The 18,786-nt window shown below is 41.7% G+C and overlaps 1 protein-coding gene across 1 annotated transcript in view; it reads left to right on the plus strand.

The window, feature by feature from the left end:
• The window catches only part of LOC105487850 (adhesion G protein-coupled receptor A3), a 131,773-nt gene that overhangs the window by 39,776 nt on the left and 73,211 nt on the right, over positions 1–18,786 (plus strand). The window contains exons 2-3 of the mRNA XM_011751479.3: positions 2,693–2,764; positions 15,233–15,304. Of these exons, the coding sequence (XP_011749781.2) occupies positions 2,693–2,764; positions 15,233–15,304 (144 nt within the window). The remainder of the gene's footprint in view (positions 1–2,692; positions 2,765–15,232; positions 15,305–18,786) is intronic.

Raw genomic sequence — 18,786 nt, forward strand, 5'->3', positions numbered from 1 at the left:
TAAAAATACAAAAATCAGCTGGGTATGGTGGTGGGCACTTATACTCCCAGCTCCTTGGGAGGCTGAGGCACAAGAATTGCTTGAACTCGGGAGGTGGAGATTACAGTGAGCTGAGATCGTGCCACTGTACTCTAGCCTGGGCGACAAGAGCAAGACTATGTCTCAAAAACAAAAGCAAAACAAAAAAAAACACCAAAACCCAAAAAGAATAAATTAATAGAAACCTCTTCAGTAAAATAGTGATCATTTTGATATTTTTTTTCCCAATTATTATTATTTTTGACTATGCAGAGATTGTTTTCCATCACGGATATCAGTTTTGGTGTTTGCTTTTTAAAAGCTTGTAAGCATTTTTCTCTTCAGGTCTCCTTTGAAAGAATCATTTTTATTGGAGGCATACAATTTTGTTGTTTGGATGTTTTATAATTTGTTTAACTCTTCTTCTTATAACTGACCTCTTTGGGAGTTTCTAATTTTTGTCTGTTATATGTCATGCTGACATAAAGTCGCTGGAAATACCTTCTGTCAGATTTGGTGAGTGCCCGCTCAGGATAGATACTGTTTGGGATAGCCAGGGTCATAGGCTCTTAGTATGCTCTGCCGGGCTGCTTGGCAAATCTTGCTCGAGACGTGAGCTTTGAGTTCCTATGTGAGTCTCAATTCTGTTTTGCCTGTGCTAAATAACTGCCAATTAAAAACAACAACAACAAATCCTTTGCGGTTTTGATTAGAGGAAATTGTATTTTAATCCAAATGTTTTTGATCACCATGTTTTCTCGGTCCCAATGATTGAACACTTATGTTTGCTTTAGTAACTAATAAACAGCTTTGTCGGGTGGCGGGGGGACAGAATACAGTCCAATAATATACTTAGATTGTAAGATACATCTGGATTTCAGAAAACATTTTTTAAAAAATTTGTTTATTTCGGTAGATTTTGGGGGAACAGGTGGTGTTAGGTTACATGAGTAAGTTCTTTAGTGGTGATTTCTGAGATTTTGGTGCACTCATCACCCGAGCAGTATACACTGCACCCAGTGTGTAGTCTTTTATCCCTCACCCGCCTCCCACCCTTTCCTCAAAGTCCATTGTATCATTCTTATTCCTTTGCATTCTCGTAGCTTAACTCCCGCTTGTGAGTGAGAACATGACCATGTTTGGTTTTCCATTCTTGAGTTGACAGGTCAGAAAGCATTGAAATGAGGGAGGATGTGTGTCTCAGAACCAAGAAAACAGAATTTGAAACTTAATGGATACTCATTTAATATGTCATGCTTTTTCTAATTCCTCCTACCGTTCGTGAGGTAGATTTTATTCTTCCCATTTTAACAGTGATGGAACTCTGTTACTGAGAGGAGGTGTGACTCGCCTAAAATCAACATAACTTGAAAGTGATAGAGCTGGGGTCGAAACCCCAGGTATGTTTCACTTTAGGAATTCCTGAAAGAAAAGGCTCTGATATGCAGGGATTTTAAAACTTCACTTAGAGCAAAAGAAAATCAAATGTCAAATGGGTATTTTGTTTTAATACAAGGAATCCAAGTTTTTTTTTTAGACAAAATAATAATACCTAAAATCTTCTGACCCAGAGGTATGCTCCATTTACATTTTGTATACAAGAAGTGCTGTGTTGCATTGTCTCAAGAAACACCAGCTCACACTGTAGCCATTGTGAAGGGTGCCCCTGAAAGTTATGCAGTGCTGTGTGTGATGGAGAGTTTTCTGTCCCAAATGCCTGTAGTGTGCCTTGTGACCAACATTAGTGTATGTTGAAGAACTTTGCATTTGGAGTAGGAACTGCTGGGTTCAAAACCTGGGTCTGCCATTGGCTAGTGTAATCTTGGGCCCTTTACTTAACTCTTTTGTGCCTTGGTTTTCTCATTTTCCTTACCTTGATATTCCCACTCCCCAATTCGGATAACTAGCATTTTCACCTCATTCATGGATGCTCATTATTGATATTCAGGCTCCAAAAGCGACATAAAGTTACAAAACCTAGAGAGAGTGCCAGATAATATGAAGTCTCTTCTCAGGCAAGTCCGACTTTTGGGATAGGTGCAACTATGACTTCTTTGAGTCAGTTTTTGTTTTCAATTCATTTTTGATAAACATCGTCCTAAAGCGTGAGATATACTATGATTCAGCTACCTGTGTTTGTCTGTGAGTGCATGTGAAAAGCATATTTTTACACAAATGGACAGTAGATTTATATATTATTAAATTACAAATAATATTCAGCATTATTGAAATGATATCTAGAAGATACCTTGTTTCTTTATAAAGTCAGTATTTTACAGGATCATAGATTATGCATTTTTCTGCTAAGTTTCCAGTTGAAAAATGAGTATTCAACTTGTATAATTTGATTAATTATATAAATGTACATGGTATGGTATTCTTTAAGCTTATGTTGAACTTAGAGCTATTACATATCAACTTTTCTCTCAGTTTTGATTATGTGTGATACAAATAATTTAAATGGGACAAGATGCATGGGTAAACTACTTTAAATAGTTGGTTTCTCAGAGAAAGGGGAAGACACTCACTTTTTTTCAGCCATCTCAAACATTCTGGCTAATAAATGATGTCTTGGAATTCCTCATAGATTTAAACATAATAAGCTAAATTACTTTGATATTGGTAGTGTATATTAGGCAACTTATTATTATTATTTTTTTTTGGTATTTTTTAGGATTCTGAGTAACAATAAGATATCCGAGCTGAAGAATGGCTCATTTTCTGGGTTAAGTCTCCTTGAAAGATTGTGAGTATTCTTTAATTATTATCTCATTATTATTTTGTTTAACACATTTTCATTGTAAATCTGTTACTAAACTCCCAACTATTCAAAATAAAAATTGAGTTTTTCTAACATTTTTTAATGAAAAATTTTAAGAATTTTATTTTAAAAAACAAGTATCTAAATTCTGTAAAGGGCCAGATAGTAAGTAAATTGGGTTTTCACAGCTGGCCACAAGTGACTCACCTCTGCCCTTGAAGTGTGAATGCAACCTTAGATAACACGCCAATGAGTATTGCATAAGACAGTACTTACGAATGATAAATGAATCGATGTGGATGTCTTCCAATAAATCTTTACTTATACCAGAGGTCATGGACCATACTTTGTTGACTTTGTTTAAGTGTGCTAGCTTAAAGCATCTATGCTGTCTTGAAATTCTGTATCTTGAAACATGTATGCTATGTTAGGCCATTCTTGTATTGCTGTAGAGAAATACCTGATACTGGGTAATTTATCAAGAAAAGAAGTTAAATTGGTTTACGATTCTGCAGGCTGTACAGGAAGCATGGAGCTGGCATCTGCTCGGCTTCTAAGGAGGCCTCAGGAAGCTTACAATCGTGGTGAAAGGCCAAGCTTGCATGTCACCATGGCGAAAACAGCAGCGAGGATGTGATGTCAAGGGGAAAATCACTTGTATAAACTTTGATATTTTATTCAGATGTCTTTGAATGTGATATGTTTGTAAATATATATTTTTCTTAGCAATTAGGTCTAGTTTTGCTTATGATATGTCACAGGTAGCACTCATATTTTTGCTTTGGTGAGTTTCAGACAATGGACATTTAATTTACTTGTATTCCGAATGCTATTCTGGGATCACATTTCAATTTCCCCTGTTAACTCATGCATTTAGGATAAAATTTCAAAATACATAAGGAAGCTACACTGTGAAACATCTCCGTTTCTGTGGAATAACACACTGTCCTCATTTTTCTTAATTCTCTTTGCTCAGCTTCACTTTCTCCATTTCTCTACGTGGCCTTTTCTTGACCCTTTTACCTAGAGGCTTCTCCTGTGATAGAACTCATGCAGGACTTCATTGCTTAGGTTCCTGATGTGTATGTAAATATATATGATCTAGCATTCTTCATTTCTTTATGCATGTCTCTGTTCTTTTCATTTAGATCAGATGTCTTTAAATTAGGTTATATACATGCATGCATATATATATATAGACAGACACACACAGAGGAATATTTTTAAATGTTCTTGGCACATTATTTCAATATTCCTACCATGTTCCATGTCGTCCATGTGCTTTAGAGTATGCTGATCACACCCTTGGTTCTAGGCCTGCCTAAGCTAAGGACGGTCCTTCATACACATTCGATGGTCACTATGGTTCAGGAAAGGACCTTTGGGACTATCAGGAAAGCAGACAGGAAGCCTGGGAGGACCCATCAAAGCATGACCGACTTGGATCATTGTGTGAGACAGTACATTCCTATTATGTTTTCTGTTCCCTACAAAGAAAAGTTACTGGGTTGACAGATACCACTTGCATATAACACAGTGTCAGGCACTTAGTATGTGCTTAGTTGATAATGAAAGGCATTAGTATGGTCTTCCCTTTCCAAAAGAAAGGATGGCAGGCACTCCTAGTTTATAAATAGTGTCTGTTGTGTTTAGAAACACATTTTATTTTTGGCACCTAAGATTGATGTGGCTGTTCATGTACACCATAAAAAGTACAGACAGCACAGCTAATGTTCTGTGCTGTGGTGTGAATTACTACCCTTTTTGCATCTATTTCTTACTTTCCCTTGTCTTTGACCTTATTTTCAGCCATTTAAAGCTAACAAATCTCTGTACATGTTAGAAACAAATTAAGGAGCCATTTTGGGTGATACTAAAGTGCTGTGATTGTTTTTAGCCAGGGGTCTATTTATTCACGAATCCCAAAATACTTCCTCACTCCTTTATTGGGACCACAGAGATCAATATACAGATAAGGGACTTTGAGAGACCGTTTTATGAGTGGGGGCTTCAGTGTGAAAACCCAGTGTTGACCCTGGGACCTGGGCCTCTTGTGTTAGGGAACATCTTTATCTACACTGGCCCTAAGCTCAGCATATCTGAAGTACGCACACATCAAGGACCAGACCTGAGTCCTGGCCTCAGTCTGGCAGTTGTGTGTGTGGGGGGGCATGCATGCCCAGTTGGGACGTGCCTCCCGTGCGGTTTTTGTGGGAGAGCAGCCCACTTTAGAAAGAAAGAAAAAGTGATGAAAGGGCTAGGCTCTTTTTTTCCCCCTGTTTATACTTTATTTTATTTTATTTTATTTTAAAGAGGTTTGTTACATGTCATGAGGGTTTGTTGTACCTATTATTTCATCACTCAGGTATTAAGCCCAGTACCCAAAAGTTATCTATTCTGCTTCTCTCCCTCCTCCCAGCCTCCCCCATCAAGTAGGTCCTAGCGTCTGTTGTTTCCTTCTTTGTGTTCCTAAGTTCTTATCGTTTAGCTCCCCCTTATAAGTGGGAGCATAAGGTGTTTGGTTTTCTGTTCCTGTGTTAGTTTGCTAAGGATAATAAAGGCTGGGCTCTTAGCTGCTCTGCTCTGGCCCTGGGAGGGAGACACTCGGTGCTCCCTGCTCCTCCAGGGGAGCGGACTTTATTCCTTCAGCACTGACTGTTCCGTGCGTCTCTGCTTATGTCTTCTAAATGAAAGCCTGAGAGCATTCTTGGCTCCAGTACTGGCGTGGAAGCCACCCCACCCACCCACTCATGCTTTCAGCAGCCCTCAACCAGCGACTGAGAGCAGATGGTGGGTAACTACCCTGCCTGCCTCACCTGTCAGGTGGGGCCGCCCTGAGGTGCCTTCTCCACCGGCCTGAGAGTGCCCGGGGACTGAATCTCAGGTACCTCAGTGGTAAAGTCTTCAGCAGCTCACCTTGTGAGGCATCATTCTCTTTCTTGTCTCACTTCCCACTTTTCTACTGGTGCATTCTGGGGTCACCCCCCGAGTAAAGCCATTATTTTCACCCTTGTCTGGGAGAATTCTACCTAAGAGATACAACCGGCCAAAGAACATGTTTGCCATTCAGATTTGCCTAGTCAGAGAGTCCTGAAGGTGAGAATAGAATAACCGGATGACTTGAAAATACAGCAGATAGGGTATGGTGTAAAAGATGGTTGGCAGAACAAGGAATTACTCACACCAAGGTCAGAACTTCAAAGCTGTGGCCTTGGAATTCCTGGAGCCAAGTCATACAGAATAAGGGTTAGGGTTTTGTAGGGTAGGGTGGGGAGAGTGGGCTGAGATAGTAAGAGCTGGCTCCGTTGAACTAATGAACATGACCCATCATTTGTTTCTGATCTTGCCCCATGTAGGAAGATAGCAGTGTGTGTGTGTTTTATTTTCATAGGAATATGTAGGTTGAGTTTTTTTTTTTCTTTTTTTTTAAATTTAGGAGCTTAGATTTGGGGTTTTATTTTTTATGACAAAGTAACTAAATCCCGATGGTGTCATGGAAGCTAGTTTTCTAGTTTTGGTTCACCTTTTGAAGGTAGTTTGCTTTATTTTAGAAGTCTAATGAGTGGATAACTGATGCAGATTTATTGTATCATATTAATTAAAATCATAAAAAGATAGTTGACTTAATATGAAGGTTTGGTACAAGTATTGCCTCAACAGATAATGAGCCTTTTCCATGTAGCCGATTTAAGTGTATTCAACAAGCATTTAAGGTGCTCACACTGTGCTAGGCTTGGGGTTTATGGAACATATGCAGTAATGGGGAGAAACATAGGATATATACAGTAAGCAAATCTCAAGTACTGTGGATAAAGAAAATGTGGAAGAGGATACTAAGTTTGGGAGTGCAGCGCTGTGAATGTCTGGGAGTTTGTGATGGAATGGGATGAAATATAGAAAGACTGAAGAGAGAGCCTTGCTCATGCTGGATGGGACGGTTTGGGATGGGGTAGAAGTAGGGAGCCATGTCAGGTCTCAGGTAATTTAAAGCTCATACTCTCTGTTTAGAGACCAGTGCCCTAGACTAGACCATGGTTATCAAACTTCATGAGTATTAGAATCCCCTGGGGTTTTGTGAAGGCACAGATTATGGTATCCTATACCACACTGAACGTGGGATAGGTTGACTTTTGAGATGGCTGTTAGGCTTCCAGACGGAGACATTGAGTGAGAACTCATAGAAGTGGTACATTTGGTCTAGAGTTACAAATTTGAGTCTAGGGACTCAAAGCTGTAGGTGGTGATGAGATTGTTTAGGAGAAGGCATAGTGTGATAAGAAGAAGTGGGTGTGGGTCAAGCACCAGTTGGTCTGATAAATACAGTGAGGATTCATTCATTCAACAAAGTGATCGAGAGTTACCGTGTGTTGGACATTTTTCAAGTGAAGAAGACAAGTAGTGCACACTCTCTGCCTCGTGTAACTTACATTCTAGTGATTGAGAAAATAGAAAATAAATGAAATGATTCAGACAAATAAAGAAGATGATAGATAGTGGTAAGTGCCATGGAGCAAAACCAGTCAGGAGGGGGCTCTCTGTGGGCTGAGGGTGTCCTTGGTTTTCAGTAGAGTGTGCAGGGACACCTCCTCCAGGAGGAAAGCACAGAACAGAGGGAGGTGAGGGAGAGAAGCTAGCAGACATCTACAGGAAGAGTATATAGGCCCTTCTGTCACATCAACCAAGGAGTCTTTCCCCCCACCCACCCAGGTAATTGATGTTTTGGATTCTCGATCCTATAGGCCCCATGGTGTTAGGCTGCTAAACTTGCATAGTAATTGTCTCTGTTGGCCTACTTGTTAAAAAACATTATTATTAAAAGATAGAATTACCTAAATTTATACTTCCTATACATTTTCTGCTTGGTTTTTTGGTAGATACGGTTTTTTTTAGATTGTTTTCAGCATTGAGACTTTTATATCCATCATCCATGCATTCACTAGTCTGTACCCTTCCTTCTTCCATCTGTTTTTTGTTTGTTTGTTTGTTTGTTTGTTTTGAGACGGAGTCTCTGTTGTGCAGGCTGGAGTGCAGTGGCATTATCTTGGCTTCCTGCAACCTCCATCTCCCAGGTTCAAGCAATTCTCCTGTCTCAGCCTCCCAAGTAGCTGAGATTACAGGTGTGTGCCACCACGCCCAGCTACTTTTTGTATTTTGGGTAGAGATGGGGTTTCACCGTGTTGGCCAGGCTGGTCTCAAACTCCTGACCTCAAGTGAATGTCCACCTTAGGCTCCTAAAGTGCTGGGATAAAATAAAATAAAATAAAATAAAGTATAAACAGGGAGAAAAGAAGGGCCCAGCCCTTTCATCACTTTTTCTTTCTTTCTAAAGTGGGCTGCTCTCCCACAATTATTGGGATTTCTACTGGTGCATTCTGGGGTCACCCCCCAAGTAAAGCGTGAACCACTGCGCCCAGCCCCATCTCTGTCTTCATTTTATGGAATTGCCATTCTTGTATTGTGCTATGTATTCAGTTACCAGTATTTAGACACATGCCTCCCCCATATACTCTGTAACTGCTGACGCTACAGTTGCCTACTGGTCAGTGTGTTTGACTTTCCAATGTGAATCCTACCCCTAGGCCACTAAGGTAATTCAGCATCTCTTCCAGCTATTGACAGAGTCTGTCCTAGTCAATAAGAGATGAGGAGCAGAGCAGTCTGCTGTGGGATGTGGAGAGAGATTTCCTGGCTTTTAAGGAGAGGTACGAGAAGAAAGTCTGTTTATTTTTATGACTTTGTGGTTGGAGGTGATTTCTGAACCTGGGATTCCGTATTGTAAGTCAGGCTCAGCCTGAAGGCACAGTTACATTCTGAGGATGGTGGATCTGAGAGATGGATGGAAGCAACCACAAAGGTTGCCCAACTCTTGATTTCCTGTGATGCCAGAGAATTACTTTTGTGATTGTTGAAGCCATTTTGAGTTGAGGGTTCTGATACTTGCAGTTAAAGGCATCTTAGCTGGTCTACTTTATGTTCTTTCCTAAAGGAGGTAATTCTTTTACCAAGAACTTAAAATATTCCTTTAGTTCTATTTAAGCAATTCTTGTGCTTTTTTTCATTTATGCTTTAATGATCCAATGTATTCAGATTTAGCCATACATCCTGAAGTCAGACTCCTGTTTACTAGGGAAGCTGTGGGTTGGTGGGGGGAAAAGGGGATGTTAAATGAGAGAATCTGACTATAAATATATTTTGGCAATGCCTGATTAATATGGCTATTATTAAATGTTATATAATATGTCAGGAATTTTTTATTAAAGGAAAAGTATATCTTTAAATTATATTACAGTGCTCAGTTATTCATGAGAGGTATTTTGTAGAAACATATGCAGTTCATCATTGACTCCAAATTGATGTACTGCTTTAGCTAAATCAGTTCCTGTTGTAGATGCTGTTTAAAATCTGAAAAGGGAAACGTATGTTTTAAAAAAATGGAACTGACATTATATATTTCTATTTACAGAGCTTTTTAGCTTATGCAAAACAAGTCAAAAACATACAGGTTGAATTTTTTCATAAAATCATCTTGTTGAAATGAGGGTCAGTTGGGGAGTTGCAGGGAGGAAGATAGGAACTAATAAGTCAGTCCTGATGATTAACTGTACCTCCTGGGACTTAAATGCTGGGGATCAAATATTTGATTATGAAAAGTTTTAAACATACAGAAAAATTGAAAGGGCAGTGCCATATCTTTCATATTACCAATTTACTTACCCAGATTCAACAATTCAGTAATTATTAACAACATGCCATCATTTTTTCTTCTGTATTGGAATATACCTACATATGTTTGGTGAATTATTCGAAGGTCAACTGCAGACATCATGACTGTCTACTTTTATGGAGAAATGGAAATGATTCGTAATGAGATACCGCATTCTCCAGATTATCTGACTTTATGAACAACCTTGTAATTTTGTAGCCAGCCATAACTTACTAAAAAAATATATATATATATATTTTTTTTTTTTGGAGGGGGGGCGGGGGACGGAGTCTCGCTCTGTTGCCGAGGCTGGAGTGCGGTGGCATGATCTCGGCTCACTACAAGCTCCGCCTCCTGGGTTCATGCCATTCTCCTGCCTCAGCCTCCCGAGTAGCTGGGACTACAGGCATCTGCCACCACGCTCAGCTAATTTTTTGTATTTTTAGTAGAGACGGGGTTTCACCATGTTAGCCAGGGTGGTCTCGATCTCCTGACCTTGTGACCCACCCGCCTCGGCCTCCCAAAGTGCTGGGATTATAGGTGTGAGCCACTGTGCCCAGCCTAAAATATTTTTATAGAAAGGTTAATGTAATTTTGTCTCCTAGCCTTGGTGTGTTCTTTCATCCATGAACATATCCCTCCACACACTCTGTATTGCGTGTCTCCCCCTCGCTGAGTGGAGCAGAGCCTGCTCTTGTGGAACCTGTGGTCTCTCAGTGAAGACAGTTGAAGTGGTACAGCGTGATAAGAGATGCCACAGGGCAGGGCGCAGAGCACTGTTATTCACAGGGTTTTTTTTTTTTTTTTTTTTGAGACAGAGTCTTGATCTGTCGCCAAGCTGGAGGGCAGTGGTGTGATCTCGGCTCACTGCAGCCTCTGCCTCCCAAGTTCAAGCCTCAGCCTCACAAGTAGCTGGGACTACAGGTGTGCGTTACCATGCCTGGCTAATTTTTGTATTTTTAGTACAGACGGGGCTTCACCCATGTTGGCCAGGCTGGTCTCGAACTCCTGATCTCAGGTGATCCACCTGCCTCGGCCTCCCAAAGTGCTGGGATTATAGGCGTGAGCCAGTGTGCCCAGCATTCACAGGTATCTTTCTGGAGGAAGGAATGGAGTTTCACCCAAGGCCTCAAGGATTCGTGGGTGAAGAGGGATGGAGGTGAAGTTGTGAGTTGGAGGAGATTGTGATGTGTTCCGGACAGGGAATCCCAAGTGCAGAGGACTGGAGGTGAGAGGAAATACCGTTTCTAGAAACATCTTGCAGTATGACTGGTATAAATGAAGAGAGACAGGGTGAGTGTTAAGGGAAGATGTTGAGCAGATGGGAAGTGAGAGTTGGTGAAGGAAAGGTGGGCAAGGCTGGGACCATGGGTAGTCTTGGAAGTTACCTTAACGCACCTGAACTTCCTTCTGAGGGACTGTATATCTTTTTGAGGTTTCAATCAGAGCAGAGACTTGATCAGGTCTGTGTTTAAAAAGATCACTTCAAATGGAGAATCGGACGTAGGTGAGAACTTGTGTGGTTTACAACCTGGGCTAGGCTGATGATGATGACCTGGACAGAGAGGCAGTAACTTTGAGGCCTAGTTGGAAGGCTGGGGGTTACCACATAAAATAACTTAGTTTTTCAAACATATGGAGAAGTCGAAAGAATGTTATCTCCAGCAACTCAACTTGATCATGGCCAACTTTTCAGTGTGTTTGGTTTACCTGTTTTCCTGTTATTTTAGCTATACATTTACTTGGTTCCTTTAGCAAATCTCCACTGTGTCAGTCAGAAAGATACCCTTAAATCCTGGCCACTTATTAAGATCAAGAACTTGGCTGAATTTCTTAATCTTTCTGCGCATGAGTTTCCTCATCTTAAACAATGACACTGCCTCCTAGGGTGATTATAAGGTCTTAATAGTCTCATAAGTGATAGACACCAGCTCACTATATTTAGTAGTTTGTGCATCCAAACAGCCCAGAGTTAGAGGTGGATTTCAGGCTTGGCTGGATCCAGGGGCTCACCATTTTTCTCTTTTCCATTCTGTTGGCTTCTTCAGATTGTAGCAACAGGGCCATTAGCAGCTCCAGACTCAGATCTTGACCTCATATCAAACCAGTGGGAATGTCTATGCTCATCTCTCCCTCTCCCACAAGTCCTGGATGTAGTTAGACCAAAGTCATATAATTGCTAAGGCCAGAGTATTTGAAAAATCTGCACAAGGTTGATCAGGTGTCATGCCTGAAGGGATGGTGTTGAAAATTTGGGGGCACTACCTGTACCATATGGAGAAGTAGAGGTGTTTCCACCTTAAAGCAATGGAGAAGGCTGCTCCCCCCACCAAAAAAATAAGTAAATAAATAAACATTAAATCATTGATAGCAATAATTATAGTGTTATTACTATTAAATTTTGGAACCTTTGATAGTTGCAAACCTTTCACACCTTCACTCACTGCAGAAGCTTTGAATTTTTGAATGGCTTCTGGTCTACACCCTTTGGCTATTTGTCCTTAGAGTGGAGTGGGCAGAGTTTCCTTAGGTCTCTGCTTGGCCTGGGTACTGGCTGGTTCACATTACCAGGCTGATATCTTAACCTGCATTTCCCCAGAAGCAGGTCCCCAGGTGAGCTTTCCGTGTAGTAATTTGGTTGGGAAGTTTGCCCAACAGCCCTCATATTTGGTGCTGGACCATGAGAAGCAAGGGCAGCTGTTAGGGCAGTGTCTTCCCAAGCAGCTCCTGCAGCAGGCAGCTGGTACTGGGGACTGCTGGGAGCCAGTGAGGCACACGCTCAGAACCCCCAGCCCTCTGGGATATTCTGTTTTGCTCCCAGGTGAGGGCTCTTCCTATGGCCATTCATGCCCTTTACCCCTCTGACCTTCCTGGATTGACTCTCAGGAGGTGCCCAAGAGAAAGCTGCATGGGGATGAGTTGCAGATAGAGGGACCGCAGGTGTGAGCGCTGCCGTGCTGTCAGTGTCTGCTGCAGCAGGCACCTGGAGAAAAGGATGCTGGGACCATGGCGTTCACAGTAGGGAACTTACCCTCTGCATAATATTCCTCTTTCTGTTGAAATTGCTACACCAGGGATCATCTTTTTACTCCAAGTTAAGAGAACTTAAAAGCTGGTTGGAAGTCCAGAGAGAACAATGGGATTTGTGAGTTTACCTGACTACTGAGACCTTTTCTGACCATTTAAGTGTATTTTGTGAAGCTTCCTGACTTTTTCAGATCTTTTCAGATACTTTATTTAGAAAACATCTTAGAGGTTGGGTGCAAAAACCCAAAAAGTTAGGGTAGTTACCAGCATCGAGAAAGCTGTTTTCTTCTTAGGGAATATGAAGTTTTCAGAATTCTGATTAATGAACTACCTATCCAGTGATAGTAATCAGAGCGTAGATTTTATACTGATGTTTAATAATCATTTTGTTTTTTAAAATATTGTGAAGTACTGGGGGGGGGGGTTGCAGGGGGTTTGGTTTTATTTAGAAAAACCTGGCTCTGATTGTGGGGAGGTGGTAGAATTGGAAACCCAACCCTAGCTACTGAGGAGTGCCCGTGTGTTAAAATGAGGATGAGATGTAAGAAAGACCATAGAATTTGCTGGAGGCCACAGTGATCCCAGAATTCACAGGTTGCATTTCCAGAGCAGCGTTCTTGAGAATTTCTAGTCCAGTCTCTATCACCAGGTATTAAACAGCGCGCATAGTGTGGGAAGCCACAGTGCCACTAACATATCAAAAATGCTGGGCTTACGGTAAATACGCTCTGGGCTTCGCTGCTGAGCGAAGGGCCAACCTCCTCAGGATGCTTTTGTGAAATTTCTGGGGAATCCAACCAGAAGCCAATTTTGATGTTGTAACTTTTGCTATATTGATAGAATGAGCCTGAGAGAAAACTCACATGGTATGAGGCATGCCATGTACGGCAGTTCACTTTCATTAGCTGGTGGGACAGTGACGTTGAATGTGCCTCTGATTGGATGGAAGAAAACACACGAATCTGTGTTCATTGCAGCGAGACCTCCTTGGAGTCCTTTCTGTCGCATAGGTAGAGAAGGGATGCCTGCTGCTTTCTGATTTGGAGTGGGTGGAGAAGGCAAACTGAGGATTTTCCTCTAAATAATTTAGACTGCCTGGGCACAGGTGAGAATGCCCATGACGGAGCAATTGTCATTAAAGAGCCTCACACAGTGCTGTGCTGACAGGGGGTGCCAGTGGTCCAGGGCCTACTTCTAGGAAGGTCTTGTACATTTCAAGTAAGTGAGGGACTAAGGCACCCTGGAGGTACTGGTTACCTTGGCTTGTACTGAGCATTTCTCTACTTGTCTGTTTTGTTTCACCAATGGTGTGTGCATCCTTAAATGAAGAGTAGTGTTGGAAGCTTACACGTGGCTATATAAAGAAGGGGCAAGGTTGCCACTGTTACGTAAGGATGTCAGGAGAAGAAAAACTGAAAAGAGTTTCAGTTCGCCATCTGGCGTCAGCTTCCCTGGGAGATGAGCAGAGGCCACTCTGGCTTCAGCAGACAAGGTTGTAGGTGGGTCCTGACAGACAGTCCCAGCTGAGGGGGTCCCATAAAGCTGAAGAGTGGGCCAGTCACTGGCAGAAGTGTGGTCTAGGGAAAAGGACTGCATTTAGACTGTCAGCTCTCCGCAGAGGTCTAGCCAAACACTTGTATAGGCGACTGGTAAGTCCCCAGCTGAGCCCGGTGACCAGGAGGAGAGCTGTAGCCATAGCCTGTCTGCAAAACCACACGGGTAGAGGGATGTGGCTGAGACACTCACTGCTGCCTCCCATCCCTAAGTAGTAGTGCTGTTGCATGGATGTGCCAGCACACTTGAGAAGAATGAGGACAAATAGTGACTGCTATCACATTCCCCGTGGTATGAAGCTTGTGCATCTGTGCTTTGAGCTATGTATTGTGGTTTATCACACACTTATTTTATATCCTCACCCCATAGAAAACCATAGGCCGAGTGTGGTGGCTCATGCCTGTAATCGCAGCATTTTGAGAGACTGAGGCAGGCAGATTGCTTGAGGTCAGGAGTTTGAGACCAGCCTGGCCAATATGGCAAAACCCTGTCTCTACTGAAAATACAAAAAATTAGCTGGGTGTGATGTCAGGCGCCTGTAACCCCACCTACTTAGGAGGCTGAGGCATGAGAATTGCTTGAGCCTGGGAGGTGGAGGTTGCAGTGAGCCAAGATCACGCCACTGCACTCCAGCCTGGGTGATAGAGCAAGACTCCGTCTCAAATGACAGCAACAACAAAAAAGATAAAAACCTAAATTTAGAAGGCCAGGGAAGGGAAAATATATCAACAACCAAAAGACTTGAATTTTAGAGTGTATATTTTTGAAGATGGGTTTTAAAAATTCAATTGAATGATGTTTATGACAATTGTAATTAGATTTACTTTGATATTCAAAGTATGGCATACTAAGGAAGAAATTATAGAAGTAATGTATATGATTGTAGTTCAGTGATAATTGTGAAGTTGAATAATATATTAGGTCACATACTTCTTTTATGACATATATTTTTATTCTTTTATTTACCAAACCAAAAGACTCTGGAGCTAGATTTGTCAAATTTGCATTCTGACTCTGCCATTTACTACTGGCTTGATCTTGGCTTAATCATTTTGGCTTCAGTTTCCTCCTATTACACTTTTGTTTTTTTGTGTAGCAGGTAAGTGTGGTGTGCCTGAATACTTGTTACAGTGTTGATATGTGAATAACTTTTATTTTATTTTTAACAGGGATCTCCGAAACAATCTTATTAGTAGTATAGATCCAGGTGCCTTTTGGGGACTGTCATCTCTAAAAAGATTGTAAGTGTTTGAATTGCTTGCTTATGAGTTTGAATTGTTCCTTGTATAAGTAGCTGTCAACTTACTTTAACATGATGAAAAATGGACATTTAATAATTCTTTGAGCTTCACCTGACCAGGTCCCTGATACAGAAACAGAAAGAGGCTGGGCGCAGTGGCTCACGCCTGTAATCCTAGCACTTTGGGAGGCCGAGGCGGGTGGATCACCTGAGGTCAGGAATTCGAGACCCACCTGACCAACATGGTGAAACCTGGTCTTTACTAAAAATACAAAAATTAGCTGTCATGGTGGCGTGTGCCTGTAAGTCCCAGCGACCTGGGAAGCTGAGGCAGGAGAATCCCTGGAACCTGGGAGTGGGAGACCACAATAATCTGAGATCGTGCCACTGCACGACAGGGCGAGACTCTGTCTCAAGAAAACAAAAAGAAAGAAAAACAGAAAGAATATTTTATGTAAGTAGCTGAGAAGGTGGTTAATTTGCACAGTGGTTTGATTTGTTTGATGGTGGCTGGCTGTGTTCCTCTTCTGCTACTGAAATCATTACCATGTCGGCTTTGCCAGCAGACATAATCTGTAGACGATTTTCAAACTGTGTCTGTTGTAAATGCCAGGTAAACAAAGGTACCTTTTAAGTAATGATTTAAAGTCTTGCCATTTTCATGTGTGTCTATATATTACGATTTTGAAACCCAAGGACCAGTTTTTTATTACTTCTGAAGCTAAACAACTCCCCTATCTCCTATATGAAGCTCCTTTAGCAGTTGCTGTGTGAGCAGGCCCACATTTTAGAAGCGGCTCTACAAAAAAGCCATGAGGACTGTCTCTCCATCCTTTATTCTTTCTGAAAGCATTTACTGAGCACTTAACCACTTACCATGCCCTGACTTCTTCGGAAGATCTTGCAGACTCTTGGGGTTTGGGGGGATAGATGTAGGAGAAGAAAAATAATTTTCCCTCTACCCTTCCAGTTTCTCAGCTTGGACCTCTAACAAAAGACAGATTAACAAGAGAAAAACGGAAGTGTATTGAGAAAACTCAGGAAAAGAGTAATTCTCAAAAGAGGTGGCTTAGAACTCTGGCTTATGTAGCCTTTCAACAAGGAGCAATACGTTTTTTGAGAAGTGACAAGACAAAGGAGAAGGACCTTGAGTCTCTTAAGGGAAAGCAAATTGTGGGAAGGCAAACATACAGGAGACTAATGGTAGATAAAGTCTAATTAGTAATGTTTGTTGTGTAGATTCCTTTGGTGCCTTGACTAAGCTGATAAGGGTCCAAAGCCCTCTCCGGGGAGGAACTTCTGTCCTTTCTGGTGGAGAAGGGAGGAGGGACACCTTTCTAAATTTATGTCCTGCTTTTCATCAGATAGGGTAGAGCCGAGAGCTTTTCTTGTATCTGTCTGCTTTTCAATCGGCCTGTAGCTAGAAATAATCCTTATGCCAATATGACATGTTTTGGGTGGCGTGTTCTGCTACCCTTCAGTCGTTAGTGCAAATACGTCTGAACGCACACACAGGTGCTGTAACAGGTAAAATCATAAACATAACCTGCTAGGGAAAGGAGAGAGCGCCTGCGATGGGAACAGCCTGCCGTGAGAGCCACGGACTTGTTTAGATTTGAACTTGCTCCCAGGGAATGAAGATGTATTAAAAAGGCCTTCCAAAAAGGGTGGACGCAGGTGTGCAAGCATGTATCTCTTGGGACAATAGTTTAGTTCTTTGATCAGAGCAGAAAGTAGAAAGAGGAAAAAGAATATTGGAAGATCATGCTGGTCAGGGGACTGGGCTTTTGAAGACCTGCTATATTAAAAATGTTTAATCTGTTCTTTAGACAGTAGAGGGCTACCAGAACTTTTTGAATATGGAATTGACATGATCAGATTTGTATTTCAGAATATTCTGATGGCAATAAGGAGAAACCACATAAGTGTAGGGAGACCAGGGACAAAAGATCAGGGAGAGAGACCAGATCCGTGATTTTATTTTCCTTATAGTCATCCTTTTGGCTGGCTCTATCTCTTGTTTTTTTGGGATTCTTATACACTTCTTTAAGTTTTCTTTTTTTTCCCCCTCCAGTGTGTGTGGGTATTTTTTTATGTCTTACTGGTTTTCTGTAGTATTTGCATAACAACACTGGGTATGGCTGCTTTTAGTTTAATTACGCCATGACTTAAATGTTGACATTGACTTTCCATCCTAATACTTTTGATATCTTTTGTCTTATTTAGTCGTTTAAAACCTATTTCTTTTTTTTAAAATTTTTTAGTTCAGGGGTACAAGTGCAGGTTTTTTTTTTTTTTTTTTTTTTTTTTTGAGGCGGAGTCTTGCTCTGTTGCCCAGGCTGGAGTGCAGTGACGCAATCTCGGCTCACTGTAAGCTCCGCCTCCTGGGTTCCGGCCATTCTCCTGCCTCAGCCTCCTGAGTAGCTGGGACTACAGGCGCCGCCACCACGCCCGGCTAATTTTTTTTGTATTTTTAGTAGAGACGGGGTTTCACCGTGGTCTCGACCTCCTAACCTTGTGATCCGCCCGCCTCGGCCTCCCAAAGTGCTGGGATTACAGGCGTGAGCCACCGCGCCCGGCCACAAGTGCAGGTTTGTTGCATAGGTAAACTTGTGCCACGGGGGTTTGTTGTACAGATTATTTCATCACCCAGGTATTAAGCCTAGTACCCATTAGTTGTTTTTCTTGATCCTCTCCCTCCCGCCACCCTCCTCCCTCCAAAAGGCCTCAGTGTGTGTTGTTCCCTCTATGTGTCCATGTGTTCCCATCATTTAGCTCCTGCTTAAAAATGAGAACCTGCAGTATTTGCAAAACCTATTCTTTTTTATTGTCAAATCCAATTGTAAAAATTGGTCATGCCCTTTTTGCAAAATATTTTTTTTGTTATTGCTTTTGCAAGTAAAATATCTTTCATCTAAAACCTGTAGATGTAGCTTTCCTCCTATTTTTCTCTCTTAGGCAGTCTTAAGGGTCAGAATTCTGTAAGGTTAAGAACGGTAGGAGTTAAAGGATTTTCTCTTTGTCTTTGAAAATTAGTTACAATTTGAATCAGTAGGGAATTTTCATACTGTAGTTTTTGCTGGGGGTGAGTGGTGGTTCCCTGTGTTTATCAGTCTTTGTCTGCACTCATTAGAAGCTCAGGGCCATCTGGAGGAGATCTTGCTACTAATCAGTTTTCTTCTTTTCCGCCCATTCTACACTTTATTATTTTCTAGTGAAGGCTTTTAATGAAACAAGTTAGAAAAACTGGCTGGTCTGGGGTAGGTGGTAGTGGAGATTGGAGTTCTAGGTAAGAAAGGTAAGAGTTATAGGAGGGTGGAGCGTAGGCATCAGATTGCATGGGACCAAGCCAGGTTTAGAGTTCAGTAAAAGCACTCTCAACCAGGTATGGCAGCATAATCAAAGTGATAAGGCGATGATCGGCGTCATTTCAGTTAAACAAAAATTCCTGAAGTTCATCCTGAGAGCCCAGCTGTGAGCAAG

Source organism: Macaca nemestrina, chromosome 3 (assembly GCF_043159975.1).
Source record: "Macaca nemestrina isolate mMacNem1 chromosome 3, mMacNem.hap1, whole genome shotgun sequence".
In the NCBI taxonomy this organism is placed as follows: Eukaryota; Metazoa; Chordata; class Mammalia; order Primates; family Cercopithecidae; genus Macaca; species Macaca nemestrina.